A 23,473-nucleotide genomic window follows, 5' to 3' on the forward strand; every position below is an offset into this window, starting at 1 on the left:
GAGTATAAGCCGAGGGGGGCACTTTCAGCCTCAAAAAAGAGGCTGAAAATCTCGGCTTATACTCGAGTATATACGGTAATCGGCCTTTTTATCGGCACAATCGGCCGATGCCGATTAACTAAAAAAATGCCAAATATCGGCGGATATATCGGTCGACCACTAGGTGTGACCCCCCCTCCCCCCATTCCACCATCTGTAAAAGTAATCCAGCGCCTCCATAGCCACTAGGATTTCTTTTACATTGGAGGGATTTGTCAGTGTGAAAAAATTTATATGATCAAGATAACTGCCTACAGTACATCGCTTGATGGAAAGCGGATAATTATCTAAGCAATTAATTACTTGATTTTTTTTTTTTTTTTTTTGCTGTAATTAAAAACTTTTTTTTTTTTTTTCCAGAACTGGAAGAACAGAGAAAGAAAGAGGAGCTTTTGGCTAAACGGAAAGAAATGAAACATGACAAGAAAGCCAGGGCCATGGCATCAAGGACAAAAGACAACTTTCATGGATATAACGGCATTCCGATGGAAGAAAAACCCAAAAAAAGCAAAAAGGATCTCGAGATGGACTGCGATACCAACGTGCAAGGTGAAAACGAGGAGTACCTGACAGAGGAAGAAATGTATGAATATTCCCAAAGTGAGTCGGAGCAAGAAGAGATTGAGGAGCCAGCGCCACCACCACCAAAAAAACTGAAACCCAACAACATCAAGAAACCTCCGTCAGCAGCCTTGAACTTTGCCGAATTGTTGAAACTTGCCGAGAAAAAACAGTTTGAGCCGGTGGAGCTGAAACCTGTGAAAAAAAACGAGGAAAGACCAAGGACGGCAGAAGAAATACGAGAACTTGAGTTTTTGCAGCGGAAGAATCAAAAAAGCGAGAAATCCATTGACAAACACTCAAAATCCCAAGGACATGTGGTGAAAGTTCATAAAAGCTCTTCAGATAAACATTCCTCTTCTAAAGAACGTCATTCCGAGGACAAAAAATTAAAAAGCTCATCTCTTTCCAAAAGTGTTCCCCCTGAGAGAGTCAAAAGTGTGTCTAATGAAGCAATTAAAAAGCATTTGGATGGGAGCCACAAATCTGAAAAACAGATCTCCTCCTCCTCCAGTTCTCACAGTAAAATCTCTAAAGTTTCTTCCAATGGAAATGCCAAATCATCTTCTGGCAGGGATCATGCTGCTAAGCAGACTTCACCCTCATCCTCTTCATCCTCCTCTAAACGAGATGTAAGCATCAATGGAAAACATCAGAGTAGCGTTCGACCAGGTGGGTCAAACGTAAGTTCTGGGAAACCAACAGGAAATTCTAGTTCTAGCTCTGTAAGGCCATCTAGTGCACCCAAACCTTCTGGAAGTACTGTTTCTAGCTCTGCCAGGCCTTCTGGCTCCACCAGGCCTTCTGGGTCTTCTGGCTCCACCAGGCCTTCTGGGTCTTCTGGCTCCACCAGGCCTTCTGGGTCTTCTGGCTCCACCAGGCCTTCTGGGTCTTCTGGCTCCACCAGGCCGTCTGGGTCTTCTGGCTCCACCAGGCCGTCTGGGTCTTCTGGCTCCACCAGGCCGTCTGGGTCTTCTGGCTCCACCAGGCCGTCTGGGTCTTCTGGCTCCACCAGGCCGTCTGGGTCTTCTGGCTCCACCAGGCCGTCTGGGTCTTCTGGCTCCACCAGGCCGTCTGGGTCTTCTGGCTCCACCAGGCCCCACTGGAGGAACAATTTCTTCATCAACCCAGCAACTGTCAAGTTCTAGTTCCTCCAAGTCTCACAGCAGCTCCAGTTCTGTTCGTCCTTCCAGTAGCTCAGGTTCAAGTTCAGTCAAGCCCACCAGCAATTCTGGGTCAGTTAAACATCCTCTTAGCAGTTCTGGTGGATCACGCCCTAGCAGCGGAGGGCATTCAAGCAGCAGTTCGGGTCCTGCTCGTCCTTCTAGTGTTTCTGGATCTAGTAGACCAGTCACTGGACCTCCCTCATCGAGCGCTAAACCTAAAGGTGTTCCTTCAGGAAAAGAACTGGTGCGCCCCAATGGTGGCCTACCTTTGAGTTCTCGACCTTCTGCTATTTCTGGCCCTGGAAGGCCAATGAATAATTCAGCAGCAGGACCCGGGTCAAAGCCCAAATGCACTGTGGTTGCTGAAACAATTTCATCCAAAAATTTTGTTCCTAAATCTAGCAATGGACCAGTAAATGGAATGAGACCTGGACCTCAAAATGGAATGAGACCTGGACCTCAAAATGGAATGAGACCTGGACCTCAAAATGGAATGAGACCTGGACCTCAAAATGGAATGAGACCCGGACTGCCACCTGGACAGAGACCTATGGCACGCCCTCCAGGTATTTAATTGTCAAATTTTATTGAGCTCTCATTTCTTAAATATGTTTTTAATGCAATTTACAATATTTATAAATGTAATATAATCTTAAACCACTTAGCGACCGCCTGCATAGTACTGCAGACTCTGTAGGCAAAGCAACGTACTGGTACATCGCTGCCTACTGGCTCCCGCCAATGATCCCAGCATTATCACCGTCCCATTATAAGTTGTTGGTCACCGGCACTAGTAGTATAGGAAAAAAATCCAGTGTATATATACCATAGTTTGTAGGCGCTAGAAAAAAATTATATAAATTTGGGTACAGAGTTGCGTGGCCATGCAATTGCCAGTTAACCACTTAAGATCCACCCCATAGCAGTTTTACCGCTACAGGGCGGTTCTGCTATGCAGGATCACGTATATGTTTGTGATTCTGCGTTTCCGTGGCTGTGTGACACGTCACTGATCTCTGCTCCGATGACAGGGAGCAGAGATCAGTGACACTGTCACTAGGCAGAACGGGGAGATGCTTGTTTACATTTGCATCTTTCTTCCTCCCCCGTGAGACGATCGCGGGGTATACCCGCGGCGATCCGACTCACTGGGGTTCCCGACGGCATGGCGGCAAATTTAAAGGGACATAGATGTACGGCCATTTGCCTGTCCCCTGCCATTCTGCCGACGTATATCAGCGTACGCCGGTCGGCAAGTGCTTAAAAGGACCGTGTAAAAATAACGTTTTTTAATATCTTCACAATATCGGCTATTGGCCTAAAAAAATCTATCGTATCAGCTTGAAAGAAATTATATTGGTCGACCCCCTAAAAAAAAAGAAAAGAAAAATTCCATAAATATTACCCATAGTTTGTAGCTGCTGTAACATTTGCGTAAACCAAAATATATTCAAATTGCCAGTCTTTTGCTTTTAGCGCAAAAAATATAAAAAACGCAGAGGTGATCAAATGCCACCAAAAGAAAGCTCTTTTTGTGAGGGGGGGGGGGGGGGCGTGGGAAAGGGGGGAAAAAAAATATTTGGGTACAGCGTTGCACGACTGCGCAATTTCAGTTAAAGTAATGCAGTGCCAAAGTAGTGCCAAAAAGTGCCGTAAGTCTTCTGGAGCTGAAGTGGTTACAGGTAATTTATTGGCCTGCCTCTTAGGCTACCTGTCTGGCCTACAATGTCTGTGTTGGGATGCCTTTCCTTTAATCTCTGTACTTTTCTGCTCTGCTACCTACTGGTAGTCGGGGAAATTCAAATACTCGTATATGGGACTTTCCTCACCTGTCTGATTTTATGAGGGGGGAGACTGGGCAGCCAATTAAGCACAGGCGCGCTCTCATGCACGAGTTGCCCAAGTTGCCACTCCTCTGCCATTACGCTAGTACGTTCCACGTTCCTATGTTTGCCTTTGTCAGTCGAGCATTTTCTAGTTCAAGTGGCGTTCCACCAAAAAAAAGGCACTTCCGCTTTATGGGAAGGTGACCCTCTGACATGACACACTTGGCATGTAATTTTTTTGGGGGGGGGTGGCGAATACCCTCTTTTTAACACGTTCCAGCTCCCACTTCTTCCTGGCACACCTGCAGCGCCAGAAGGAAGATCACCTCTCCTTCCCACCCTGTCGGCAATCGTATAGGACACGTCACAGGTCCCAGATGATTGCCCGGCCAATCGGTGTGCGGCTCGCGCATGCGTGCCCGGGTGTGAAGCCACAGGAGGGGCGCCCACAGTGACAATGCCGGCCCCCGCAGAGACGAGGGGTAGACAAGCGGGGCTTTTTTTCCCCCGTATTGCTGGACCCTGGGACAGGTAAGTGTCTAATTATTAAAAGCTTTTTTTTTTTTTTAAATTGGAACCCCGCTCTAATACCATTCTCGGTTACATCATGATCTGCACCTTTGTGGAAATTCAGAAGATCATTTGTCTGCCACAACCCCCCATCTAGTGTATACTAGGCTAAAGGCTGGGTATACACGGGCCGAAAATTCATGTCCTGTTGGAACGGGCATGCTAGAAAACCAGCATCAGATCAGCGCTGGCAGCCATTGGTCTGGTCTTGTCAGAATACAATAGAAGGGAGCTCCCCACACTATCATTCCTTATTGTAGAGCTACCACGACGAGTCTACGTAATTGATTACTTGGACTACAAAATACGTCGACGTGCGTGCAGGACGTCGATGCGTCCGTATCTCTCATTATCTCCTGCTCTCCTCCGTGCTGCCGTCCCCCTCTCTTCTCACCCTCCGTGCCGCTGTCCCTAGGGGTGCAACGGATCGTTACCTATCCGCGATCCCAACGGGTCACGCCGCTCGGATTGGCACATGCCTCGCTCCGCGGAGCGCTCCGTGGTCTTGGCCTTAGGAAAGGCCGTGGCTTCGGCCTAGCTCCGAAGCGGCGGCCATCTTTCTACACCCAGGCTGTTTACACTGTGATCGCTCCGACGGAGCGATCACTTGTAAACAAACCGGCGTCATGTCATGACGCCGGTTCCTCTCTCCCCTCTCTGTACTAATCTGTACAGTGGAGGGGAGAGATCGGATGGAAGCAGTTACCCTTCATACCCTGAAGTACCCAGCAATACCCTGCCTGCCTATACTCTGCTGTACCCAGCCAAATCTGTCTCCAGTCCCTTTCCCTGTCTCAAATGGGAGATGTCAGAGGTCTGTTAAGACCCCTGATATCCCACCATAGCCGCCCCCCCCCCCCCCCCCCAACAGGGCTGATAAAAAAAAATTGCAATAAATAGAATTTTTTTTATTTTTTTTTTATATAATAAAAAAAATAATAATAAAACACTGTCTCCACAACTCTCCCCCTTATGTACTTATTTTTTGTAAGGTTATCCAAAGGATTAATTAGCTAATCAAAAAAAAACACTAGATTCATTTAAAAAATAAAAAATAATCGATGGATTAGTCGACAGACAAATTAATCATTAGTTGCAGCTCTACTTATTAGTACACGATCGGTCTGTTTTTAATTTAATTTTATAGCCCGCTGGTTGTACTATGTATGAGGCTAGGTTCACGCTGCTGTAATCTGATTTTCAGTGGAATTATGTAGCGCACCTTTGGATGTGTTTGCATATTCTGTGGGGCTGGAATCCCACAAAAGTATTACAAGATCCTTTTCCAATATCGTGCCAGGATGAGTTGCAGCATTGATGTGAACGGATGCCATTGAAAAACAATGTGACTTCCATCCTCGTGCAATTCTGTGTGACTCATGTTGCATCTGAAATTACAGTAGTGTGAATAGATCCGCAGTCTATACCATAAACTTCCGTGGAGAGCCTTCAGACCAGATCTCCATGGGATTACTACCGGAGAAGAGAGCAGGCGCTTTCTGCAGTAAAAAGCCCTAGTCTGTATTGATCGATTAATGTATTGATTGATCTGACACACAGCAGACCACTTCAGCTCTATCAATAAACGCATATTATGGCTTTCTACTTATGTTTGGAAGACCTGAATAAGCTTTAGTAGGGCAAACCCCATTGACTGTTTCCTTGCACCCCACGGTGTCTACTGTTGCTGTTTTAATGCTTACCAATAAAGTGAATGCAGTTTTCCAGTGTGCAGCCCTTTGGATCATTTTGGATTTGTTCGACATGGCCGGGTGAGCAGTGCTTGCACCTGAATACACTGGAGGTTTAACCACTTGCCTACCGGGCACCTTTACCCCCTTCCTGCCCAGGCCAATTTTCAGCTTTCAGCGCTTTCGCACTTTGGATGACAAATGCGCAGTCATGCAACACTGTATCCATATGACATTTTTATCAATTTTTTTTCACATGAATAGAGCTTTCTTTTGGTGGTATTTAATCACCACTGGGGTTTTTTTAGTTTTTGCTAAATGAAAAAAAAAAAAAAGACCGAAATTTTGAAGGGCTGCGCTGATGGGCGGTGCCCTGTGTGCTGATGGGCAGTGCCCTGATTATCAGTGCAGATGTCCCCTTCCACACTAGCCGGTTACTGGCTCTCTTCTCTCATGTGAGGTAAGGAATGCTGATAACCAGCAAGTGTGTTCACATTGTTATTGGACACAGCTGATCAGGTAGTAAAGAACCGTTGTGATTGGCATAAAGAGACAATCTGTGATCAGCTGTGTGCGAAGGACACAGTGATCACAGAGCTTTCTGAGTGCGTGCCGCAGCGATCACGGGAGGATGTCATATTATGCTCTCCCAAAACCGGCCGACCACGCTATAGCCGCCATTTTGCTATAGCGCGGCCTCTAAGTGGTTAAAGAGGAAGTAAATCCTGGTGGGTTTACTTCCTCTGTCTCCCTGCAAAGGTAAAGCGTTTAAGTGTCCCTTACCTGACACAGGAGCCAGTGATGTCACCGCTGTCCCCTGTAGCACGCAGCATCCATCTTCTTCCGGGTATCGCTGCTCCGGCCACTCCCAGCATCGGAGCAGTGATGACGTCACTCCCGCGCATGCGCACGGGAGCCGCCACTAATGGCATATCGCTGTTAGCGGCATGCTCAATGTGCCTGTGCATGTGCCATAGACAGCAGTGACTGTCTTTTTGTAAACACTGTTTAGGAGATATTTCTTGGACCTACAGGTGAGCCTTAATCTAGGCTTGCCTGTAGGTCAAAGTGGTCTGTAAGGGTTTACAACCACTTTAAGGGACTGTGTGCCGGACCCACGTGGAGCAGCAGCGTACGCATACACATCGAGTCTCTGTATCTTTCGTTATGTAAAATAATTATTTCACCCTTAGCAACCAGCCTACAGGTGCCATTTTTCAGGGCAGGTCTAAAAATTTATAGCAGAATCTGGTTGCTATGGGTAATGTATGCAATTATACCTACAAAGACTCCTACATAATATGTATAAAGTCTGGGGGAACGGACGCTCTGAGTATCAATTATCTAATATGGTCACAAGGACCCACCCTTCCCCCATCACAGTCCATCTATGACTTGCAAAGGAATTTTTTTTTTTTTTTTTTTTAAAGGAAATGATGCACCTGAGGATTTGTTTGTGATTTGCTGCTTTTTCTTTGCAGACAAAGACTGCCACCAATAACCAGCTCTTACAAGAGAAGAATCGATGATGATGACGACGAGGAGTACGACTCAGAAATGGAAGACTTTATAGATGATGGAGGAGAATCCCAAGACGAGATTTCTAAGCACATTCGGGAAATATTTGGCTATGACAGGTCAAAGTAAGTGTATCTTTGGTGTCAGACAGGAATCCTGTGCTTCCTGATTGGGCACCTAAATTAAGACATCTGAGAATACAATAAAATAAACATTCGTACTCGCCTAGGTGGCTGCGGCTGTTCCCTGCTGGCTCTACACTGATAACTGAGAGCAATCAAAACTGACGATCGCTCGGGTGTCTGTCTTCACTGAGCATAGGCTGTGACATTCACTCATCGTCTCTCTGCTCTCCCACTCACTGGATTGTTAAGGGGGCGGGAGGGGCTGAATCCGTCTCCCAGCGGATCGCTGAGACACTGAGCCAGCTGCCGGCCCAGGCTTCTGGGGGAATCCCGACTGTAAAGTCAGGAGCTTTTCAGAGCCTGGATTGGATGAGTGACGTGGTCTCCAAACCCCCCCCCCCCCCCCCCTGCAGAAAACGGGTCACATGGGGAGCAGCACGAAGTGCAATAATGTGAACCATAGGAGTTGGGCTGAAAGAGCTTTGGCCCTACTTCTCATATGAATTAGCTACAGTGGTGAAGTGACTGCTTGATGGTCCTGGAATTAAAATGATCAATTTGAGATTAGTGTAAATTTTTAAATCATAAAGTTAGCCACAAAGACAGCAATAAAACAGACATGGACAGCAACTCTAACCTTTCCTCGCTCTCTCCAAAACAATTTTTTTTGTTTTAACCACTTCAAGTCTGCTATATGTACATTGCGGCTTTGACGTGGTTTACCGGGATCATGGCTATCAGCCATAACCCCCGATTCTTTCTTTCTTTTTCTTTCTTTTTTTTTTCTTTTTTTTTTTTCTTTCTTTCTTTCTTTTTCTTTCTTTCTTTCTTTTTCTTTCTTTCTTTTTCTTTCTTTCTTTTTCTTTATTTCTCATGAAAAAGTGTTCCAAGTGGCTCATGAGCCGCTGAAACGCTTTCAGGAGCGGCGGGAGGGAACATCTGCCCCTCGCCGGTGTTTCTCAAGCTTGCCATTTCCACCGGTTTTCCATAGAAAACATTCAACTGTGCCACCAGCTAGCCACCCAGGCAATCCGAGTGGAATCGCTTTGATTGCCTCTGTGGCCTTGGAGGACCAGAGCAACATCTGACGTTGCTTCCAGTCCAGGATGGAAGTTAAAATATAAAAAAATATATATCTATATATATTTATATATCTATATATATCTAGAGAGAATATATCTATATAATATCTCCCTCTCCCCCTCCCTCCGTTTTATTTTTTTTATTTTTAGCTCCAGAAAGAGGACCTGTCATCCTTGTTTACATTCCTTCTAATAGGAAAAGTATTAAAAAAAAATATGATAAGTGACAGTGTAAAATTGTATGTATGTGTGTGTGTATATGTATGTATGTATATATATATATATATATATGTATATGTGTGTATATGTGTGTGTATATATGTATATGTATATGTGTATATATATATATTATATATATATATATATATATATATATATATATATATATATATATAATATATATATATATATATATATATAAATAAAATAGGGCTGTTACTGATCAAAAATGTTGTGTTCGATTACTCGATATTTTTATTAATCGACTATGTCGATTAATTATAACGCACATACAGATCCAACTACTTTTAGCTGATCTCCTTGCATTGCAACTCTGCATAAGTCAGTGGTAAATGTGGTATACACTATATATAATCACCTTAGTTTTCACAATCCATGACTTAACTTCACAGTCCACACAAACGTTTTAAATTCAAACTGTAGCACTGACGTAAGTAATCTTTTTTCCACAGTAGCGTGACAATCCCTCCACCTCCGGTCTAACGAATCACTCTCACCTTATGGCATGGACCCCTGTGCAAACAGGTGGTCATGCATGCGGGTATCAAAAGGGTTAACACGGACCATAAACTTCTCTCACAATCTCAGGTCATGGGTGGAAAGAAAAGATCGAAGTGCTCACCGCTTAAGAATAAGATTTAATTTTTGTGTTCAAACACAAACTACTCACATAAAGATGATAAAAACACAGCATGTAAAGCCGACAATCGTGTTAGATCCATAGGGCAGCAGCGGGGGGCGTCATGCATAGCTCCTCCCCCGTACACGTTACGTTCAATCAGAAACTTCAATGTCACCGGACTCCTCCCCCCTTCCCTTCGTTAGCAGACGGAGGCACTTGGGGAAGGGGGAGGAGTCCAATGATGTCACCGGATCTCCGGCAGAACTCCCTGAAGACCCAGGAAGTCGGCGGAGAGGTGAGTACCGGTCAAAAGAATTTTGATCGATCAAAAAAATTAACGATTAATCGAGGAATTAATCTTTAATTTTCCCAGCCCTAATAAATATAGATAGATATAGAGAGAGAGATATTATATAATTTTATTTTTTTTTTTTTTTTTTAAGCATACCTCCGTGCTCGCTCAAAGTAGTGAACACATACGTAAGTCGCGGACATATATGTAAGCGGTATGCGTACCATACATGTGAGCTATTGCCATGAATGTTAGAGCGAGAGCAATAATTCTAGTGCTAAACCTCCTCTAACTCTAAAATGGAAACCTCTTAAAAAAAAAAAAATTAGAGAGCTTACTACTTTAATAATAACAAAAAAAAAACAAATCTCGTACATGGTATCCTAATCACTAATGAGCTGTAACCATGCAGAGAGTGTTGTGCTGTAGAAGCAGCGATGGGCAGAATTGGTGGACTAACACCTCTCGTGTCTTGTTTCAGATACAGGGATGAGAGTGACTATGCACTGAAATACATGGAGTCTTCTTTCCGGGAACAGCAGAAGGAGGAAGCCAGGAGGTAAGTCAGCAAAGAAGCTTGGGCTTCATATGCAGCAGACTTTCCAGGTTTTCACCGATCTTCATAGTTACATTTGGGGTCTTCCGCTTCTTTCTGTGGTTCTTCAGTTATTACTCTCCAATTCTAGACAGGGGCTCCATTCACACTTGTCCTCTGCGAATTTCCCCTCCGTTTTCACTGCGAATTTCCAAAGCAGCGGTCCAGCTGAGAATTTGCAGAGCCTGCGACCACTAGCCTCTTTAACAATAGCTGGTTAAGGAGCGGGCCGGGAAGCCACCCGCTGACAGCTGAATGTATGTGACCCCCTTGTGTTGCTTTGCTTGTTCCCAATAGTGCTATTTCAGATGTGACTTAAGTCGCACAGAATCGGATTACAATGGTGCCTGTTTTACATGAATGCAGCGCAGTGTGTTTTTGGAAAAGGTACATGCGCTACTTTGGTGTGGTTGCAACAGGATTTTGGCCCCTCCATAGACTTCAATGTAAACATACAAATATGCAAGCAAAAAAAATGCTTTTTTTTTTTTAATTTATTTTATTTCCTTTTTTTTTTTTTCCCTTGCACCTGATATTATACACCGGGTATTATCTACAAAATGAAGCTTTACCATTTTCATTCACTGAGGAAAACAGGTGCAAACAGTCTACTTACCCTTAGTAAATGCACCCCGTTATGTCTGGGCACTTTGGAAGGCTTCCTGCGGTGCACATGCACACACTAGAGAAAGCCGTTGATCTGCCCTAAGCCCTGGTTCACACTGTGAAACCACATGTGATTTGCACCGGAATCGCACCACATTTCTGTGCAAATCCCGTGCGATTCTGTGCAGTGCGATTTTAGCCCATTCATTTTGTAGGGCTCAAATCGTACCACAGCTGCACGAAAAAGATGCAGGTAACTTTTTTTTTTTTTTTTTTTTTTGGCTGCACTATAATCAAATTGCACTGATTCTCTCCGATTCTGGCAAACGCACAGCATTTTGCAATCTGCTTTTTGGGAGTCAATTAAAGCAGTGTTCCACCAAAAAATGGAACTTCCGCTTTGCGTGAAGGTGACCCTCCTGACATGCCACATTTTCCATGTCTTTTTGAGGGGAGCGGATAACTCTCTTTAGAGGCAGCCAGCTCCCACTTCCTCCCCTGGCTCCACGGCGCCGAAAGGCAGTTCACCTCTTCCCTCCTCCCTCCCTGCAATCTTCTGGGACATGTCACTGGTCCCAGAAGATTACCTGGCCAATCGCAGCACGCATGCGCACTGCATGCCCAGCTGTGAAGCCACACAGTCAGAATGCCTGCGCCGCGGAGGCAGAGAAGAGTGGGGCTTCGTTCGCCCGCATCTCTGGACTGTGGGACAGGTGAGTGTCTGATTTATTAAGTCAGCAGCTACACTTTTTGTAGCTGCTGACTTTTTAATGGGTGGAACTCCCACTCAGTCCTAGAAGAGACCATTGTTCAAAGGAAATGATCGGAGTCTGCAAAGTCCTTGCCCATCAACATCCTGATGATTCGGGCAGTACGTCTGGCTTTAATAGCCTGGACGTTCCGGTTGTGGAATGGTCCCGTCAGGATACAGTCCGACTATGCCACAGCAGTGGCCTGTTTCAATCGCCAAAAAGGGGGCACCAAAAAACTCACACAGCCCAGAGGGAGGTGAACCATGTTCTTTGCCTATCTGCAATCTATATCCCAGGGGTAGAGGATTCTGTGCCGCCAACAGTTGTGCCTGGGAGAATGGTCTGTACACCCCAATGTCTTTCTAGCCATATGCCAGAGAGGGGGTACCCCCGGACATAGATCTATTAGCATCTAAGTTCAACAAGAGGTTGGACAACTTTGTTTCAAAGACAAGGGATCCGCTCACCTACGGGCTGGATGCTTTAATGACTCCTAGGGATCAGTTCTCACTGATCTGTGCATTCCCGCCAGTTCAGCTGCTAATGTTACACAGGCTCAGAGAGAAACGGAAGCCAGTAATTCTCGTGGCCCAGTAGATCCCGATATGCAGGTATGTTCTGGTGCGAACTGCCTTAAAGATGACAGTAAGGGGACCCCTGGTCTCTTCCATCTCGGGCAGACCTGCTTTCACAGGGGCCGGTGTTCCATCCTGCCTTACAAGCGCTAAATGTGACAGTTTGTCTATTGGAACCCACATTCTAAGGAGTAGGGGGCTTTCAGGTTCAGTAGTAACTGCCCCTGATGCAAGGTAGCCGGCCTCTAGGACCATTTACTATAGGGTCTGGAAGGCCTACGTTTCCTGATGTGAAACCAAAATATGGCATCCTCGGAAGTATGTCATAAGTAGAATTCTTGCCTTCCTACAATTTAGAGCAGAAGTTAAGCTAGCCGTGAGTACTATCAAGGGTCAAATCTCAACCGCTTGCTTTGCATCCTTTGTCCAGGCCTTTATACAAGGGTTAACAAGTATAAATCTGCCAGTTAGGTCACCCTAGTGCCCGTGGGATTTGAGTGTGGTTGTGTTGGCTTTACAAGGTCAGCCTTTTTTGAGCCCTTGCGCCATGTCCCCTTGATCCTTGTGATGGGGACTTTTGATTTTCTTGGTTCCAGTAACTCCTGCAAAAAGAGTTCCAGAGTTGGCAGCTTTTTTTTCTTGTAAAGAGCTATACTTAATCATTCTTAAGGATTAGGTGGTGCTGCGTCCTCACCATCCTTTTTATTTTATTTTTACCTAAGGTAGTATCTAGTTTTCATAGGAACCAAACATGTTGCCCTAACTTCGTTTTTTTCCCAGACTGATGCTTTGATGCCATTGATTTTCGGGCAGGCAGTGTAGAAATCAATTTTTTTGAGTAGATTCAGCAGGCTATTAGTTAGGCTTATGGTTTGAAAAGGAGGATTCCGCCTTTTCGAGTTAAAGCACGCTCTACCAGAGCAGGAAGTGCTTCATGGGTGATGCATCACAAAAGTCTCCATGACTCAGACTTGCAAGGTCGCAACTTGCTCTTCGGTGCATACGTTCACTAGATTCTATCAGGTGGATATAAAAAAAGGCACGAGGATGCCGCCTTTGCATTCAGTGTGCTGCAGGCAGCAGTATAGGTCCTCAAGTCTGACGCCCTGATTGTTTGTGTCTTTGGGACATCCCACATAGTAGCTCTGTGTCCCCTGATGTACGATAAAGAAAATAGGATTTTTATAACGGCTTACCTGTAACTTCCTTTTCTTACAAGTACAGGGCGGCACAGTGGTGTAGTGGTTAGCACTCTCACCTAGCAGTAAAAAGGGTCGCTGGTTCAAACCCCAACCATGACACTACTTGCCTGGAGTTTGCATGTTTTCCCTGTGCCTGCGTGGGTTTCCTCCGGGTACCTCGGTTTCCTCCCACACTCCAAAGACATGCAGGTAGGTTAATTGACTTCTGTCCAAAATTGGCCTTAGTATATGAATGGGGACCTTGGCTTGTGGGCTCCTTGAGGGTAGGGACCAATGTGAGTGTGCAATGTACAGGGATAGGGATAGACACTCCCTCAGGTTGAACTGGATGGACTGGTGTCTTTATTCAACCTTACTAACTATGAAACTATCATGGGACACAGAGATCCCTCCTCTCTTTTGGGACATATGTATATTGCTTTGCTACAAAAAACGGAGGCGCTCCCTGTGTGGGAGGGGTTATATAGGGAGGCAACATCCTGTTTAGGGTGTGGCGGCGTCATCACCTGAAGGTGGCCTCTAACCCACATAGTAATTACTATGGCTCTGTGTCCCCTGATGTACTTCAAGAAAAGGATTTTTACAGGTAAGCTGTTATAAAAGTCCTATTATAATATTTGGGGTTCGAACTTCTGAGGAATTTTCTAGCAAAATAATAATAATTTTTACATGTAGGAGAGAAATGCCGGACGTGGTTAAATGGCAGAGTGTGAACAGGCAATATAGGGAGCAGTTGGACCATTGGTTATTACTTATTGACTTTTTGCTTTTCTTGGTTCTTACAATTTTTTTTTTTTGGTTTTTATTTATAGTTTTATTTTTTGGCATTGTGCGATGTATAATATATATGTTCATTATTTTGCCAGCCTGCGGTTAGGAATCCAGGAAGATCTTGAGGAATTAAGGCGAGAAGAGGAAGAATTAAAGAGAAAAGAAAAACTTGCCAAGAAGATGAAAAAGCGATAGCATCCGCTACAATGGTCTGAACTTTACCGGGCCTCCTGAAGCCTCCAGGAGGAGACTGGAACCCACACATGACATTTTCAGAAAGTTTGTTTTGAAAAAAGAAAGAGAAAAAAAAAAAAGGAGAATCCTTTATAAATGTGAGTGGTGACAAATGAAATTCTGGCTGGTTTTCAGGTGTCGGAGTTTTTCAAGTTTTTTTGCTACAATGTGACAGGTGAAAACTTGGATGTGTCACCTGCCAGGAAATAGTCCGATCTCCTTTTATATTTTCTTTTTATAAATTATATATGAATTTTGTGTTCTGAGAACAGATTGGTTAATAAATTATTTATCCCAGGAATGGAAGTACAATGAACTAGCCCCCACTTCAGATGAGGAATTTTCTGTATAGATATCAGTATATTATATAGTGCTATCAGTCTCCAGAGTTTCATGGATTGTGTATCTGTGCAGTAAATGTAGAATATTTTATTATCGGGGATTGTGTGCAATCCTTTAAAAGTGCACTTACCACATTTATAGTTTGTTTGGTACCATCGCTGCTTAAAGGATATGTACACTGCAAATACAAAGTGCATTTTTTTTATTTTTGCTACCTTCCCCCTGGCCTAACCTATTCAGATACAGAATACTTTATTAATCCCAAAGGGCAATTGGGAAATTCCACTGCCCCCCCCAGCCACTTACCTCCACAGATGCATACTTACCTCAGTCTGGCAGCTGCAACTTCAGAGACAACTTATTTCCACACACTTTACATAGCAAAGCTGACCCAAACTACATCCCTGACTAACCTGTGAGGCCGCTGGATGTGCGGTATAAACTGTAGCTGCGGCCGCATAACTCACTGGGTTCTGGGTTTGAGCCGGGACTCATCTCATACCCGGAACACACAGATGAGTTTTTACCGCAGCTGCGCTCAGAGCAAGCAATGTATTCCATCTATGACTGCAAAGCTTCCTCTGATTCCTCTGAGTCGGAGAGGCGGGCTGATGATGTCACAACCTCCGATTCAACCAGAGGAATCTTTGTATTTGACAGCCACTCAGGACAAGCAATGTGTTCTATCAATGAGTACAAAGCTTCCTCTGATTGGCTGAGTCAGAGGTTGTGACAACATCAGCCCACCTCTCGGACTCAGCCAATCGGAGGAAGCTTTGTATTCATTGATAGAACACATTGCTTGCTCTGAGTGGCTGCCAAATACAACGTGTTTGATCAGTGAATACAAAGCTTCCTCCGATTGGCTGAGTCAGAGGTGGGCTGATGTTGTCACAACCTCTGATTCAGAGGAAGCTTTGTATTCATTGGTAGAACACATTGCTTGCTTTGAGTGGCTGTCAAATACAAAGCTTTTTTTGTGCACATATCCTTTAAAAAGGCCATGAAACCTCAAACTGATTTATACTTCATATTATCTATACAAGAGTCAAACATTTTTTGAGCTCAACATTCACAACAGAACTTTGTCTGTGAATGTTTAAAACGGAACCCCAGGCAAACCACTAAATGCTGTACAGAGAAATGCATCTTTGAGAGCTGTTTACCTTCAAAAGGATTTGCATTCCTTTCCATCCAGACCCGAGATTTACACCTCTCTGCAACACAGCACAGCCCTACCTGGCAACAGAGGGGACCTGTATGTGGTGTGTTTTTTTTTTTTTTTGGGGGGGGGGTTATTTTATTTTTTGGGATTTTTTGGTCATCTGCTACAGTTCAGTGTCACTTACAGGTCTCTTCCCTTCTCCACTCTGTGTCTGGCCAGCAAAAGGAGAAGCAGCAGATTGCTGAGCTCCTCTTCCATCACTCTGGCCTCTCCTCCTGTCAGCAGCACATAATGCGAAAATAAATTAAATGATTACAGAGCCTACGTTCATTTGTGTCTTTTATGTCTGTACAAGTACAGCTTTAAGGGATCAAAAAAATAAAATAAAAAAAAATTCTGTTTTTCAATCTTTTTATTAAGATTTCAGGTGGTATTAAAACATTTATAAATAAGCAAATCGAGTGCAAAAGATGACCTGTCAGCATAGTAAAAACCCGAAATGTCAAATAACCTCCATAATAACGGGAACTGAATTGCGTTGACAGATCTATTCACAAATGTTCCCATAAGCAGCTCTTAAAGCTGAACTCCAGCTTTTGATATACTTGACATCGTTCTGGCCCAATTGAATGATGTCCCTAACTAACCTGTGAGGCCGCTGGTTGTGCGATACAGACTGATCGTAGCTGAGGCCACTTACAGCATACCGCACTGTGCTCTGGCTTCAAACCAAAACTTCCTGTCTCATACCCGAAACATACTGTTCGGCCATTCACAGAAAGCGATGTATCCTAGCAATGATTACAAAGCTTCTTCTAACTGGCTGAGTCAGAGGTTGTGACATCAGCCCACCTCTCTGAATCAGCCAATCAGGGGAAACTTTGTATTCCTTGATAGCCACTCAGAGCAAGCAATGTATTCTGTCAATCAAGGAACACAAAGCTTCCTCTGATTGCCTAAGTCAGAGAGGTAGTCTGATGACACAACCTCTGACTCAGCCAATCAGAGGAAGCTTTGTAATCCTTCCTCGCTTTCTGTGAATGGCTGAGTGCCGATCAGATAGTCTCTAGTATGTTTCGGGTATGAGACAGGAAGTCTTGGTTTGAACTCTGAGCACAGCATTGGTATGCCAATCGGAGGAAGCTTTGTATTCATTCTCTGTCCATAGAAGGATCAAATCTTGGCCAGTTCCTGCTGAACCGGCTGAGATTCAATCCATCTATGACCAGCCTAAAATCATCTTTCAATTTAAACCGTTTTCCATTCCAAAAAAATGAATATCTGTGACTGTTATTAAAGCTCTTTCCTATATAATAATTGTTCTTTAAAGTGATCCCAAAAATGGAATTAACCCCCCCCCCCCCTCCAACTTTGCCATCTGTTAGCCGCCCCCCACCCCAAAAGATGCCATTCCCTGAAAGTGGGGCAAGTGGTCATACGACCGATCGCCAAGGAGTTTTGGTGCATAATCTATGTGGAGACGGAGAGCTGCTGGTGTGCTAACCCCCTCCCCCTCCAACAGTGATCATGTGACCAAATCTAGAAGCTCTGATCACATGACCAGCCACCACAGCACAGCAGCTCTGTCTGTAGCCAGGCTTGTACTTCGAGGTTGCTGTTAACTTGATCTGACTTTAACCCTAGGCTCACATCTCTGCGTGTGGCTGCAGGTGTGGGAGTCGCAGTGTAAACTCTCTGCTCTGCATAAACGCACAGTGGCAGTCATTCTAAAATCGTGGTGTGGGAACCCCACGGAAATCACATGGTCAAAAAAGAAACATGCAATTTCCCTGCGGCTGCATTTTTTGAAAAGATGCATGCACCTCCTCCTTCCCTTTTTTTTGCAGGTATAGCAGCCCATTAATTTGAATGTTTGCCCGCCCAAATGCAGGCCACAAAATACGCAGATATGTGAGCCTAGGTTAAGGGAGAAGGGTCAGCTGCAGAGCGCAGGTCTTGTGGAACTGCAAGTCTGCTTCAAACCGACCACCTACATAAGTTCTCAATTCTTAAAGGGCTCACAACAAAAGCTTTTGGATACGTTGAATTGCACAATTATTTCTGCTGATTGAAGACCGTACCATCGTTGTCCGTGATAATGAAAATTTACCAGCAAAGTCATCAATTTATTTATACAATGTTTTCTACGCTGTATTTGCACAGAGCTGGGTGACAACGAAAACCCTCTGCAGGCAATTTTTGAAATGGTGCCCCTTGTTGGCTAAAAGTTGGTACTGCACTAAATCTAAAAAGCAAAAAATAAATTAATTGACAAATCGGAGACACTGTATCGATAAGCTGCATTAGCAATCGGACTTTAGTTGAATTGCCATTTTAGGATAGTAGTCAGTGTTGGGATTATTTTATGTTTATTAGTCTGTTTTGTGAAGGGTAATTCCACCCAAAATTGATATGTTGTCTGTTCATCACTTTGTGGATGCTCTGGTGATAAGATCCCCATTCTTCAGGTTGCAGCTTCTGCCAAGCTTCAGAAGTTTGATTAGGTATTACCTTATCTGTTTGGCTTTTTTAGGGGGACTTCCTAGCAGATAGTGGCATTGATTTACTAAAACTGGAGAGTACAAAATCTGGTGCAGCTCTGCATGGTAGCCAATCGGCTTCTAACTTCAGTTTTTTCGATTTTAAGCTTTGATTAAAAAAAAAAACTGGAAGCTGATTGGTTTCTATCACCCCCATTGGGACTTTGAAACACATCCACTGTAGAGTCTCACTCCCCCAGCTGCATTCTTCTTAAGAAAAAAATAAAACAAAAAAGCTGTTGGACCCCTTTCACACTGAGGTGTTTTTGTGCTTAAAAAAAAAAAAAAATAAATAAAAAATAAAATAGTTCACAAAAACCTATTTCCATTAAGATCAATGAGTGCTTTCACTCTGGGGAAGTGCGCTTGTGGGGCGGTGAAAAAAGTCCTGCAAACAGCATATTTGGAGCGACTCCAAAAAATGCCCCTGTCTAATCAAATGAATGGGAAGTGCTTCAAAAGCTCATGAAAAACGCAGGAAAATTTGTTTTTGTTTTTTTTGTGACCATAAAAAAAAAAAGGAAAAAAGCCCCCTGTTAACACTACAAAAGCGTTTGGCAGGCGCCGCAAAAACGCCCACTGTTTTTTGTGCAGTTTTCCAGCTCCTCAGTGTGAAAGGGGTCTTTTTTAAAGGGAGTTTCCTGTGTAATTGCCTCCAGAACCTTTTAAAGCATTTATAAAGGCAATTTTATTTAAAATAATAAAACCTGTTTATACTTGCCTGTTCTATGCAACGGTATTGCACAGAGCAGCCCCGAACCTCCCCTTCTGGGGTTCCTTGCTGGCGATCTTGGTTCCTCCTCTTGTTTCTACCCCCATAGCAAATGCTTGCTATGGGGGTGCATGTGTGGGCTTGATCCTGTCTCAGGCTGTGTGTGTCCATTGACACACAGTGCCATTTGGCCCTTACCGCTGCTCATAGGATTTGACTGACAGCAGCAGGAGCCAATGGTGTTGCACAGAGCAATCCATTCTTCCTGTCTCTTTTGGAGTTCCAAGCCATCGTTCTCTACTCCTTCATCCAAATGCCCCCATTTGCCAAGCCATTTGCTGAGGGGGCACCAGTGGGGGCATGGTCTGAAGCCAGGCTGTGTGCATCTATATGAGCATAGGCCACGCCCCCCATCTCTTTACTCACAGGATTTGATTGACAGCAGCAGGAACCATGGCTCCCACTGCTCTTAGCCAAGCCTACGAGAGAGGAGAGACATCCAGCAGACCGGCACAGTGCTGGATCCATACATGACTTGGGGAAAGTATGGGGGGGGGGGATAAAGCAAATGGCAATGTTTTTTGATTTTTTTAACTTGCTGCAGGGTCACCCTACACATTACAATCTGACAGCACAATCTCTGTGCAATCAACTTCAGATTTACCCAATATATGCAATATGGGACCTACCTAAACAATCCAATCAACTTCTATCCAATAAGGTAGACATATGCACTGCATGGTTGTTGGTAGATCTAAAGGAGATTGTTCAATCGGTAACATGCAGCGAGCCTAAGAATCTATTAGCTGATACTCATTGGCATCAGAGCTCTCAATTTGGGGCTGTCCCACCCTGTACTTGGGTAGAATTCTATGAATTTAACATACAGAAAGATCCCAACGGCCCGACCTTTTATGTCCACTGTGTGGTCACCCTCACCCCAAGTCTTTCAGATGCCAAAAGGCCAAGCAGGATGGCATGGAAATAGAACTCGCCCAACCGCAACTGTCATATTAAGAATGTGAAGGCAGTAGACCATTGCTAGGGCATTAACTTTCCACATCATAAGTCCATTAAGATGTTGACCGGCAACTCTGATGGTTCATCAAAATTATTTTTCTTTCTTTCATTCATTGATGGACACAGCTCCTTTTAATTCTTGGCCTTAGGGTTATCCTCTCCTGAAGTGGCGTGATAACCTAAGGTCAGGAATTAAAGGAGCTGTATCCATCAATTAACTTCAGAGAAAAGGATTTTATGGCGAGTACAAAAATCACATTTTCTCCTTCAGTGACAGACACAGCTCCTTTTAATTCTTGAGCTTAGGTTGTCACGCCACTTCAGGAGAGGATAACCCTAAGGCCAAGAATTAAAGGAGCTGTGTACGTCGATGAACAAAAGAGAAAAGGATTTTACAGTGAGTACAAAAATCCCATTTTTTTTTTTTTTTTGCTTACAAAAATGTTGATGCAGAATCTCAAAGTGCTAACACGTTTTCGCTAAAGAACTCTAGCTGAAACGCGTTGCCTCTTTTGGATTCTGTTTTGAAACTCTCAGTTACAAAAGTGTTAAGAAGCAACTGAGTTGCTGGCTAACATCTTATTCAGGACATAAGCAGAATGGCAGGCCAGGCTGGCAACGAAGGGTTAAGTGGTCCTTGTCAGTCAATCCAAACCATGCTCGGGTCTCTCTCATTGTACTGTTTCATTCTGCTGAGGCACTTCTCCAACTTTCCCCCCTGCCGAGGCCTGACATGGTCATTGCACATGGCAACAGGCATCATAAGAGAAAATAGAATTAATTTATGACCTTCGCTAGAAGACCTGGTTTTTAATTTGCATTTTTTAGCAAAGATATGTCATTAAACCTAATTTTGAGAGTTAAATTGTATCAGTAGAGGTCCAAAAATGTGGCAATTCTGGCGTAATACCTTCAGTTTACCTGGAGCGCCTCCTGAACATCACCATTGGTCGGTGATGGTGTGCATCACATTGAGTGGTGGCGGTAGGTAAGAGGTGAAAACCAGAGTTCTGATTTTGGTGTTCCATATTGGAGGTTTTGGGGCATAAATCCCGAAGGTATGTTTTTGGGGGGGGGGGGTGTCCCTGTAGATACCAGCAAAGCATGTCTACTGTGCTTTAACAGTAAAAAAAAGTTGCTGGTAAAAATCTTGCAGGCCTTGATCTGAGAATTGCCGCCATTCTGCTGTCATACATCACACAACAAACTGCGACTCTTTCTATTCTCCATATCGCCAGTAATGAGTTGTAATGTATTTTTTTTTTCTTTTCCTGTGAACTGCATTATCTTTTGCAATTCAAGTGGTGCCATACATACATGTTTATGTAGCAAAGACCTTTTTCTGTACAAAGCATCTAATTGCACTAACCGTTGTCTTCTTCAATAAACAGAGCATTTACTTACATGGTTTTGAGATTTAATTTATATAAAGTGAGTTTTGCATCATTGTGTGTGTGTGTGTGTGTGTGTGTGTGTGTGTGTTTTTGTAAGGCTCGGAGGGGGAGAGTGATTCTAGTCCCTGTCCCCCTCCATTTATAGGGCCCAGAGAAACGGCTGGAAGACCTGTTCTCTGGGGTAGTAGGTATTTTGTCTGTGCTGAACTTGACACAAACATTGCATTTATTTATTACAGATACAGTGGAATCTTGGTTTACGATTAACGCGGTTAACGAGCGTTTTGAAAGACGAGCAACTTCTTTCTTTTTTTTTTTTTTTTTTTTTTACATTTCTGACTCTGTTTGCGAGTGTCTCGCAAAACGAGCAGAATTCAAGCTAATGGGTGGTGCAGTACTGCATTTGGCCAGAGGGGGGCGCCGGGGACACACGAACGGTTCGGGAAATACTCAGAATGAATCAGAAACACTCAAATACAGTTTCCAAGCTGTCCCCGAGTATTTCTGAGGCTCTCCAGCGCCTCCCTCCAACCTCTGGCCACATGCAGTATTGCATGTAATAGAAGACAATGCGGAGCAAATTCTTTGTTTCCGTTGACTTCTATGGGGAAACTTGCTTTGATATGCGAGTGCTTTGGATTACAAGCATTCTCCTGGAACGGATTATGATCATAATCCAAGGTTCCACTGTATTTACACTGCTCAGCCTTAACATTATGACCACCAACGGGTAAAGGGAATGTCTCATTACAACGGCATCTGATAATTGGTGGGATATATTAGGCAGCAAGTGAACATGTTGTCCATAAAGTTGATGTGAAGGCAGAAAAAAAAAAAAAAAGGGTGGGTTCACAATTTGTATATGGGGCTGCGAAGCCCATGGTGACCCATGTCCACAGCCAGAAGCTGCTACAATGGTCACATGAACATCAGAATTGGACTACGGAACAATGGAAGAAGGTGGCCTGGTCTGATCAATCGTGTTTTCTTTTACATCAGGTGGATGGCCAGGTGTGTCACTTACCTGGGGAAGAGATGGCACCAGGATGTGGTATAAAAACGCAGGTTGGCAGAGGCAGTGTAATGCATTGGGCAATGTTCTGCTGGAAATCCTTGGGTCCTGCCATTCATGTGGATGGTACTTTGGTGTCCATGCCTCAACTGGTCAGGGCTGTTTCAGCAAAAGGGGGGTTGGGGGGCCATACTCAATATTAGGTGGGTGGTCATAATGTTATGGCTGATCAGTGTATATAGTGCTGTCAATTTATGCAGCTTTACATATACCAGGGATATGCAATTAGCGGACCTTCAGCTGTTGCAGAACTACAAGTCCCATGAGGCATAGCAAGACTCCTCTGGCAGCCACAAGCATGACAACCCAGAGGCAGAGGCATGATGGGACTTGTAGTTTTGCAACAGCTGGAGGTCCGCTAATTGCATATCCCTGACATATACTATATGTAGAAAATCTTTTCATGCACGAAGTTTGAACAAACGCATAATCCACCTGCAACAGGTAGGTCGCAACATGGTCAAGCAGTTCACAGATAGCGTTGCTCTCTTCATTCTTGGTCATGCTGAGACTAATTCCTTCAAAACACAGCCAGTGTCTCTAAAAAGGGCCCTTCAAGGGCATACCTACAGGGTACAGCCCCGTGTTGCAGGGGGCCCAATGCCTGGACAGGAGGAACCGATCTCCCCATTTTGCGCCTGCAAGAGGAAAAGAAGCAGACTTTCCCACCCCCCACAGCTCTGCCAGTGTTCTGTCGAGAACCGCCCCCCAGGGAATAGTGCCTGCACATGCGCAGGATGGAGCCGCACTTCAGGTAATTT

The 23,473-nt window shown here is 44.2% G+C and overlaps 1 protein-coding gene across 1 annotated transcript in view; it reads left to right on the top strand.

Annotated features, from left to right (window-relative positions):
* SPTY2D1 (SPT2 chromatin protein domain containing 1) overlaps positions 1-21,649 on the top strand; it is a 43,400-nt gene extending 21,751 nt beyond the window's left edge. Inside the window, 5 exon segments of the mRNA XM_077453431.1 lie at positions 400-1,697; positions 1,699-2,342; positions 7,341-7,496; positions 10,214-10,291; positions 14,329-21,649. Coding sequence (XP_077309557.1) covers positions 400-1,697; positions 1,699-2,342; positions 7,341-7,496; positions 10,214-10,291; positions 14,329-14,428 — 2,276 coding nt within the window. The 3' untranslated portion in view covers positions 14,429-21,649.
* Positions 21,650-23,473: the final 1,824 nt, after the last annotated feature.

The sequence above is a fragment of the Lithobates pipiens genome, unplaced genomic scaffold (assembly GCF_037356315.1).
Source record: "Lithobates pipiens isolate NorthernLeopardFrog02 unplaced genomic scaffold, aLitPip1_a1.2 Scaffold_24, whole genome shotgun sequence".
Lineage (NCBI taxonomy): Eukaryota > Metazoa > Chordata > Amphibia > Anura > Ranidae > Lithobates > Lithobates pipiens.